Source organism: Procambarus clarkii, chromosome 45, assembly GCF_040958095.1.
Source record: "Procambarus clarkii isolate CNS0578487 chromosome 45, FALCON_Pclarkii_2.0, whole genome shotgun sequence".
Lineage (NCBI taxonomy): Eukaryota > Metazoa > Arthropoda > Malacostraca > Decapoda > Cambaridae > Procambarus > Procambarus clarkii.
Window position 1 is genome coordinate 23,602,384 of NC_091194.1, and position 10,867 is coordinate 23,613,250.

The 10,867-nt window shown below is 41.9% G+C and overlaps 2 protein-coding genes across 2 annotated transcripts in view; both read right to left on the bottom strand.

Annotated features, from left to right (window-relative positions):
* The window catches only part of LOC138350481 (uncharacterized), a 398,783-nt gene that overhangs the window by 85,695 nt on the left and 302,221 nt on the right, over positions 1–10,867 (bottom strand). The window lies entirely within an intron of this gene.
* LOC123770185 (uncharacterized) overlaps positions 7,699–10,867 on the bottom strand; it is a gene marked incomplete at its 5' end in the record, with an annotated part of 33,577 nt that continues 30,408 nt past the window's right edge. The window contains 1 exon segment of the mRNA XM_045761859.2: positions 7,699–8,689. Coding sequence (XP_045617815.1) covers positions 8,641–8,689 — 49 coding nt within the window.

The window sequence follows — 10,867 nt, forward strand, 5'->3', positions numbered from 1 at the left end:
ATGGTGGGTGCTGGTGTGATAAACGTATCAACATGGTGGGTGCTGGTGTGATAAACGTATCAACATGGTGGGTGCTGGTGTGATGAACGTATCAACATGGTGGGTGCTGGTGTGATGAACGTATCAACATGGTGGGTGCTGGTGTGATGAACGTATCAACATGGTGGGTGCTGGTGTGATGAACGTATCAACAAGGTGGGTGCTGGTGTGATGAACGTATCAACATGGTGGGTGCTGGTGTGATGAACGTATCAACAAGGTGGGTGCTGGTGTGATAAACGTATCAACATGGTGGGTGCTGGTGTGATGAACGTATCAACAAGGTGGGTGCTGGTGTGATAAATGTATCAACATGGTGGGTGCTGGTGTGATGAGAAGCAAGTAAATATCAACAGAAGGCACCAAGCCGAGAAGGCTATGTAGCACCATCAAATGTGCAGGATAATCAGAGGGCGCTAAATATCACCAAGGACGCCAATACGAGAAAAAAAACGCACAAGGCAAACGATATGAAAAGTATCCGATTCACCAAGAATTTTATCGAGGGACAAGTGATCGCGAGGGAGGGGTCGGAGAGCAAGACAAAATAAAGACAAGCAAATAATAAGTCAGTGTTATAAATCGAGTAACTGGAAACTGGTGGCATCATCCTGGGACAACAGAGGGTCAGCTATACCGCACCGGACCATCTTCGCTACCCTACGCTAAGTACCTGCCATAAAGTTTGAACAAAATAACATATATAACATTACAAATATACGGTATAAATATAACATTATAAATATATACATATAATTTTATAGAGTAAAATTACTGAAATCAACAAGTGATCCATACAGTGAAACACAAATACAATACAATACATCAGACAATGGAGAGGTGTGGCGAGTGTTTGGAAGTATTGGGAAGACGTACTGTAGGCGTCAAGTGTTGCATCTGTAACATAAGATTTCTCCTGGGCTGTGCAGAATTATCTCCAGGATGCACAAACAGGCAAGGAATTTACTGGGTTTGCAAAGATGACAGATTAATATGGGAGGACATAACTAAACTGATGAAAAACATTCTCGAGTCACAGAGATTATCATTCACAGACAAGCTACCAGTGATATATGCGGACTGGGAAAAGACAACATTGGATAACGACCAAAACTCAGGAACAGATAGTTTAGAGAACCGCAGCAGTAGTGTGGAGGAAGAGGGTATTGTGGTACAAAATAACAGCAATATTGCAGCCAGGTAATATAAACGATGAGAGCAACAGTGAGACACAGTGCATAAATGAAGGAATTGGGACGAAAGACGGAGATGGCTCCAATAAAGAGGTAGGCATGACAAGCACAGATATAAATACCTTGAAAAACGCAAAAACTGAAAATATTTGCAAATTCTGCGCTCAAGGAATATGCAGATATGGAAAATTAGGAGCAAAATGTAATTTTCTGCATCCTCGAAAATGCAGGAACATGTTGGCGAGGGGTACATGCCGTTTTGGAACAGGGTGTAGATACTTCCACCCTAAATTATGTCAATTTTCAATTAGGGATTAAAAAATGCTACAATCTTCAGAGTCCGGAATTCTACGTGAGAGGTACACAGCGTTATAGACGGGAAGATCAATATGACACTACTGGAATTTTTTTAGAGGAAGGCAGAAACAGAGTAGAAAATATAAGAGAGGAACAGTCAGATGGAACCACTACAGGATTACAGAGGGGAACGGAGATACCCACAAGACTGGAATACAAATTATCAACAAGCACACAGGTACTACACCACACAACACCCGTCCTACTACCAAAACTGGACAAATCACTTCCAAAACAACATACCCTGGACCGGGGTAGAGTGGGGGGGGGGGAGAACTACCAAAGCCCACCAGAAGTGACACGCAATGTGGGAAATCATTCATACTTGCAAACATACAAGGCCTGAAATCAAAATCAAGAAATAAAGTTAAGTTCATAAATGGCCTCCTAATAGAATTGAACTCAATATTTGGTACATTTACAGAAACTCACCCAAAAGACCACATGGATAGTGAAATCTGGATTCCGAATTATAATCTGTATAGATATGACAAGAGTAATTAGGTCAAGTGGAGGAGTAGGTCTGTATATTAAAGAGGAGCTGGCATGCACAGAGCTCCTGAACTCGTCCAATGAGGTGATAGAGGTACTCGGAATCAAGGTAGAAAATATTTATCTACTTATTATTTTAATATACAAACCGCCAGATGCAACAGTTGAGGAATTCACTGAACAGATCCACAAAATAGAGAATATCCTTGATAACCTAGCAAACCCAGCACCAGATATTATCTTCCTTGGAGACTTCAATCTACCCAGTTTAAAATGGAGAATAGTAAACAATAACGTTATAGCAGGAAATCAATCTGGAAATAACCAACGACATGTCAGAGAACTACTGAGATTCTGTGACAAATTCTCGCTAAGTCAGCAAATTACAGAACTAGGAACGAAATCACGCTGGACCTGATATTCACGAACAATGAGGAGCTAATCAGAGACATTACTGTCTCAGACACTAGGTACTCGGACCACAAGCTAATTGAAGTGCAAACTAACATTAATAACAGTAGTAGGCCCAAGAGAAACAAGCGAGAAGGGTTATTCAATAAATTAAATTTTAATAATAAAAGGATAGACTGGGAGAAAATAAACAGGGAACTTACATACATTCAATGGCAAAATATTCTAAGAAATAACAATCCTTCACAAGAAATAGAAAAACTGACTTCTGAAGCATATGAAGTCTGTCTGAAACATGTTCCTTTGAGGAAAGCCAGAAAGAGGTCAAATGTACAAAGATAACGCAGACGACATTACAAAAGAAGGAAGAAATTTAGGGAAATGCTTAAGCAGACACGACTCTCCATACAAAGAAGAAATAATTTAAACAGGGAAATTGAACAAATCGAACAGAGACTGAAGCATTCCTATCAGACTGAAGAAAGGCAACTAGAACAGAAAGCAATTCAAGAAATAATGAAAATCCCAAAATATTTCTTCACATATGCTAAATCAAAAGCGAAAACCACTACCATTATTGGACCTATTCGTATTAGTGAAGGTTCATACACTGAGGATGACAAAGAAATTAGTGAAATCCAAAAAAAGCAGTATGAGGACATGTTTAGCACTCCGATACACAGCATGAAAGTGGAAGATTCGGACAATTTCTTTATGAGTGATATCCAAACACCAGTAAATATAACTGATATCAACACGAGCGTAGCATATTTTGAAAGAGAAATTGACAATATGCCCATGCACTCAGCCCCGGGTCGACTCATGGAATTCAATATTTATAAAGAAATGCAAAGTGCCAGTAGCACAGGCACTCAGTATAGTGTGGAGGAAGAGCTTGGACACGGGGGAGATACCAGATGCGCCGAAAGCAGCAGACATAGCCCCTCTTCACAAGGGAGGTAGCAAAGCATTGGCAAAGAATTATAGACCAGTTGCACTAACGTCCCACATAATAAAAGTATTTGAGAGAGTGATCAGGAGTCAGGTCACTAGATTCGTGGAAACCAATGACCTCCACAATCCAGGCCAACATGGATTTAGAGCAGGAAGATCATGCCTCTCACAGCTACTTGACCATTATGACAAAATCACTGAGGCATTAGAAGTAAAACAGAATGCAGATGTATACACAGATTTTGCAAAGGCATTCGACAAATGTGACCATGGAGTGATTGCACACAAAATGAGGTCAATGGGTATAACTGGTAAAGAAGGACGCTGGATACTCAATTTCCTGTCGAACAGAACACAAAGAGTAACAGTCAATCAAGTAAAATCGAGTCCGAGCGCAGTTTAAAGCTCTGTACCTCAAGGTACAGTCCTTGCACCACTGCTGTCCCTTATTCTCATATCAGATATAGTCAAAAATACAAGTCACAGCTTCGTGTCATCCTTTACAAACAGGCATTATCAAAGTTTTCGATTGGGCAGCAGAAAATAACATGATGTTTAACGGTGATAAATTCCAGGTACTCAGATACGGCAAAAATGAGGATCTGAAACATAATACAGGGTACAAAACACAATCGAATCTGCCCATAGTAGGAAAATAGCATGTCAAGGATTTGGGAATAATGATGCCCGACGACCTAAAGCTTAGGGAGCATAACCAAGCAAGTATTGCGTCAGCCAGAAAAATGATATGATGGATTACGAGAACCTGCAAGTCCAGAGATCCCATCACAATGGTTGTACTCTTCAAATCACTTGTGTTGTCCCGGCTTGAGTACTGCTCAGTACTCACTTTCCCCTTCAGAGCAGGAGAGATTGCTGAAATAGAGGGAATACAGAGAACATATACAGCACGCATAGAAGAGATAAAGCACCTAAATTATTGGGATCGTCTCAAAGCTCTCCAAATGTTCTCACTGGAAAGGAGACGAGAGAAATGCCAAATAATATACACATGGAAAATACTGGAGGGACAGGTCCCAACTCTGCACAGTAAAATAACAACGTACTGGAGTGAACGATATGGAAGAAAATGCAGAATAGAACCAGTGAAGTGCAGAGGTGCCATAGGCACAATCAGAGAACACTGTATAAACATAAGAGATCCACGGTTGTTCAACCTCCTACCAGTGAGCATAAGAAATATTGCCGGTACAACCGTAGACATCTTCAAGAGAAAACTAGATTGTTTTCTTCAAGGAGTGCCAGGCCAACCGGGCTGTGATGGGTATGTGGGCCTGCCGGCCGCTCCAAGCAACAGCCTGGTGAACCAAACTCTCACAAGTCAAGCCTGGCCTCGGGCCGGGCTTGGGGAGTAGAACTCCTAGAACCCCATCAAGCAGGTATCAAGACATACGCTCGTCCTGGAAGTCAGGACATTCAACAAAGATATGCACGACCATAAGAGGGACAATGCAGTTTGGGCAATAAGGAGCAGGGTGGTGCTCCATTAAGTGACCGTGAGTTAAGCGTGTATGGCCAATACACAATCTTGCCAGAGCCGTTTCCCACCGCCGGTTACGGTGGTAGGAAGAAGGCCATGGGAGACACACTACTCTAACGAGTACGCAGTTTGTTTATAGCAACAAATGACCAACATCTCTGCCAATGGGCAAGAATGGAGAAATGAATAACGGGTAAAAGTCGGAATAAGGAAAACCTTTACGAGAGATGAGAAGAGCGGATAGCTTCCTTAGCAGCAGCATCCGCAAGCGATGCTGCTGCTTGTTAAAGAGACACCAAGATGGCTGGGAACTCAGCAAAACTCTACCGATTTAAATTTACTGGATAAGAAACAGCCAATGTTGAATCTCGACCACCCGATGGACTGGATTAAAAGACTCCAGAACAATGAGTCGAGAGTCTACGAACTACGAGAGTCGACTACAACCACATGGAGGAATGACAACGAGAAGGCAGTAGACGAAGAGCAGAGAGAATAGCATAAAGTTCTTCCGTGAAGATGCTAGTCTCCGGAGGCAGGCAACACATATAGGCGTGGGTCAGGAAAAACAACAAGTCTGCAAACTTAAACCCATCGTTGAAGACGGAAATGGAGCGGGAGTGGGTGTGATGAGAAGTTCAACAAGGTGGGTGCTGGAGTGATGAAGATCTCAGCAAGGTGGGTTCTGGTGTGATGAATAGTTTAACAATGTGGGTGCTGGTGTGATGAATAGTTTAACAAGGTGGGTGCTGGTGTGATGAAGATCTCAGCAAGGTGGGTGCTGGTATGATGAATAGTTTAACAAGGTGGGTGCTGGTGTGATGAACATCTCAACAAGGTGTGTGACGGTGTGATGAATAGCACAGCAAAGTGGATTGTGGTGTGATGAACACCAAACATCTCATCAAGGCGGGTGGTGGTGCGATGAATAACTCAACTTAGTGGGTAGTGGTGTGAATAGCTCAACAATGTGGGTGGTGATGATTAGCTCAATACCGTGGTTGGAGATGAATAACTCAACAAGATGGGCAGTGGTGTGATGAATAGCTGAACTAGGTAGGTTGTGGAATGATTATGTCATGATGGGTGGTGGGGGTGATGAATACCTCAACAAGGTGGGGTAGTGGTCATTAATACCTCAACAAGGTGGGGTAGTGATCATAAATACCTCAACAAGGTGGGGTAGTGGTCATAAATACCTCAACAAGGTGGGGTAGTGGTCATTAATACCTCAACAAGGTGGGTAGTGATCATAAATACCTCAACAAGGTGGGGTAGTGATCATAAATACCTCAACAAGGTGGGGTAGTGATCATAAATACCTCAACAAGGTGGGTAGTGGTCATAAATACCTCAACAAGGTGGGTAGTGGTCATAAATAACTCAACAAGGTGGGTAGTGGTCATAAATACCTCAACAAGGTGGGTAGTGATCATAAATACCTCAACAAGGTGGGTAGTGATCATAAATACCTCAACAAGGTGGGGTAGTGATCATAAATACCTCAACAAGGTGGGGTAGTGGTCATTAATACCTCAACAAGGTGGGTAGTGATCATAAATACCTCAACAAGGTGGGGTAGTGGTCATAAATACCTCAACAAGGTGGGGTAGTGGTCATAAATACCTCAACAAGGTGGGTAGTGATCATAAATACCTCAACAAGGTGGGGTAGTGGTCATTAATACCTCAACAAGGTGGGTAGTGATCATAAATACCTCAACAAGGTGGGGTAGTGGTCATAAATACCTCAACAAGGTGGGTAGTGATCATAAATACCTCAACAAGGTGGGGTAGTGGTCATAAATACCTCAACAAGGTGGGGTAGTGATCATAAATACCTCAACAAGGTGGGGTAGTGGTCATAAATACCTCAACAAGGTGGGTAGTGGTCATAAATAAATACCTCAACAAGGTGGGTAGTGGTCATAAATACCTCAACAAGGTGGGTAGTGATCATAAATACCTCAACAAGGTGGGGTAGTGGTCATAAATACCTCAACAAGGTGGGGTAGTGATCATAAATACCTCAACAAGGTGGGGTAGTGGTCATAAATACCTCAACAAGGTGGGGTAGTGATCATAAATACCTCAACAAAGTGGGTAGTGGTCATAAATACCTCAACAAGGTGGGTAGTGGTCATAAATACCTCAACAAGGTGGGTAGTGGTCATAAATACCTCAACAAGGTGGGTAGTGGTCATAAATACCTCAACAAGGTGGGTAGTGATCATAAATACCTCAACAAGGTGGGTAGTGGTCATAAATACCTCAACAAGGTGGGTAGTGGTCATAAATACCTCAACAAGGTGGGTAGTGGTCATAAATACCTCAACAAGGTGGGGTAGTGGTCATAAATACCTCAACAAGGTGGGTAGTGATCATAAATACCTCAACAAGGTGGGTAGTGGTCATAAATACCTCAACAAGGTGGGGTAGTGGTCATAAATACCTCAACAAGGTGGGGTAGTGATCATAAATACCTCAACAAGGTGGGTAGTGGTCATAAATACCTCAACAAGGTGGGTAGTGGTCATAAATACCTCAACAAGGTGGGGTAGTGGTCATAAATACCTCAACAAGGTGGGTAGTGGTCATAAATACCTCAACAAGGTGGGGTAGTGGTCATTAATACCTCAACAAGGTGGGGTAGTGGTCATAAATACCTCAACAAGGTGGGGTAGTGGTCATAAATACCTCAACAAGGTGGGTGATGTAATGAACAGCTCAACAAGGTAATAAAACTAAGGTATTAATCAACGACAATTGTTTTTATTATACCGAGGACAAACTTTCACATTAGTGACAAACACTTCAGGTAGGTAAATTTCCCTTGCAATAGACATAATTAAATGGGACTAAGAAGTTTGATTTTTAACAACATGACCAAATATTAAAGCAGAACATGGGAAGAGATATTTTGTATAATTATATGTTGAAGGTTGCAATATTGTAAGAGACACTTGTGGTCTTACACAAGTGCACAAGTGCAATTACACAAGTGGATGAGGAACATTTTGTATAATACTGTGATGAAGGCTACAATATTGGTGGGAGACACTTGTGGTCTTATTACACAAGTGGGTGAAAATACCAGCAACCACATTGTTTATATATCAAATTATTATTAGCTCTGAAAACAATACAACATATTCCAACAGAGTTTTTGATGCAAATAATTAAAACTAAACTAATGAACAGGATTTATTGCATACGTATCCATTAAAAAATAATCCTTTACAGCAAATTATACTAAATATATTACTTGCTTGAGGAATTTAAGTTTAACAATACTGCAAATAAATTTTCTTCCGAAAAGGTTGAACATAAGACATAAACAAATATTTTTGAATGAGAGATTGTGCAATGCCGCATTTGTTTACAAATAACATATCAATCATTTTAATATTTATAGTCATTGATAATTTACAAGTTGGCTTCTTCAGTTTAATCCTTTCCTGATAAACATATATTTATAATTATTGCACTTAAGTGGTTTTGTAAATATTCCATTGAGAAAAATAAATCCTCATTCTTTGAAGGTTGATAAATCTATACTTTCATCTGACAAAAAAACTAAGGTAAGAAACTTTTATCTTTCATAAACTTGCTTCTAGCTAACAGGTGCTTTTCCATTTTTCTGAAACCGTCTTTCCTGGTAAGTTCTTCCTTCGTTCTCGTCAAACTCTTCAACCTAAGCAATCTTGAGCAACACCTTCTCCAATGTTAAGCGAACAGCACACCTGAAAAATACACAAGTCAGGCTACATTTCATAACATATACACGATAATTAAAGGATAAAAATAAGAAATTATCAACAGAAGGCACCAAGCTGGGAAGGCTATGTAGCACCATCAAATGTGCAGAATAATCAGAGGGCGCTAAATATCACCAAGGATGCCAATACGAGAACAGAAACGCATAAGGCAAACTATATCAAAAGAATCCGATTCACCAAGAATTCTATCGAGGGACAAATGACAAAATTTGAAATGACAAATTTCCCGACGAGGGACGGTCGGGAAACAAGACACATGTTTGTCTTGAAAGTCAGGACATTCAACAAGGATATGCAAGACCATAAGAGGGACAATGCAGTTTGGACAATAAGGAGCAGGGCAGTGCTCCATTAAGTGCCCATGAGTTAAGTGAGTATTGACAATACGCAATCTTGTCAGATCCGTTTTCACCACCGGTTACAGTGGTAGAAGGAAGACCATGGGGACATGCTACTCTTAAGAGCGCTCAGTTTGTTACCAGTAATAGAAGACCAACAACCCTGCCAACGGGTAAAGATGGAGGAATGAATAACTGAGTAAAAGTCAGAATAAGAATTACCTTTATGGGAGATAGGACAAGTGCGGAGAGCTTCCTTAGCGGCAGCGTCCGCATGTTCATTTAGGGACACACCAATATGGCTGGGAACCCAGCAAAACTCTACTTTCTTAAATCTACTGGAGATAAGAAACAGCCAATGCTAAATTTCGACTAACACCGGAAGGACTGGATTAAAGGACTCCAGAGCCACGAGGGCACTGCGAATCAACTACAACAACAAAGGAGGATTGACAGCAAGAAAGCAGTTGACGAAGAGCATGGAGAATAGCATAAAGTTCTCCTATGAAGATGCTAGTCTCCGGAGGCAGGAGACACATATAGGTGTGGTCAGGTAAACAATAGAGTAAGCAATTATCAAAAGAAGGCACCAAACCAGGAAGGCTATGTAGCACCATCAAATGTGCGGGATAATCAGAGGGCGCTAAATATCACTAAGAATGCCAATACGAGAACAGAAACGCATAAGGGGAACGATATCAAAAGAATCCGAGTCGCCAAGAATTCTATTGAGGGACAAGCAATCGCGGGGGAAGCAATCGCGGGGGATGGTCGGAAAACAAGACACACGCTTGTAATGGAAGTCAGGACATTCAACAAGGATATACACGACTATAAGAGGGACAATGCAATTTGGACAATAAGGAGCAGGACGGCGCTCCATTAAGTGACTGTGAGTTAAACGGGTATGGCCAATACGTAACCTAGCCAGAGCAGTTTCCCACCTCCGGTTACTGTGGTAGGAGGAAGGCCACTAGGACACACGACTCTTAAGAGTACGCAGTTTGTTACCAATAACAGAAGACCAACAACTCTGCCAGCGGGAAAGGATGGAGGCATGAATAACTGGGTAAAAGTCAGAATAAGAAATACCTTTACGGAGATGGGACAAGTGTGGATAGCTTCCTTAGCGGCAGCATCCGCACACTCATTTAAAGACACCAACATGGCTGGGAACCCAGCAAAACTCAACAGACTTAAATTTACTGGAGATAAGAAACAGCCAATGTTGAATCTCGATGACCACCGGGTGGACTGGATTAAAGGACCCCCTAACGCCATGAGGGCACTACGAGAGTCAACTACCACCACAAAGGAGGATTGACACCGGGAAAGCAGGAGATGAAGAGCATAGATAATAGCATAAAATCCTGCTGTGAAGATGCTAGCTTCCGGAGGAAGGCGACACATATAAGTGTGGTCAGGAAAAACAACAGAGTAGCCCACGCCGTCAGCAGACTTAGACCCATCGGTGAAGATGGGAACGGAGTGGGTGCTCAAGGAAGAAGCGTTTCAGAACCGTAGGAGGGGTAAAAGCTTTAGTAATACGGGTCAGAGAAGTACAAAATTTGGGAAGGGGGACCCTCCACGAGAGGGATGGAACAATACGAGGAGAAACATTGCTAATATGAACCGAAAGAGAATCTTGTAAGCGAGTCAAACGGACAGAAAGAGGGAGGTGGTGAAGAGGAACAGGAACTACAGGAGGGGTAAAAGTCAAAGCACGATAGAGGAGAGAGTGAGGATGCAGGAAGGATCGCGAAAGATAACAAAGACTGTAGCAATCACGGCGGTCTTGGAGAGA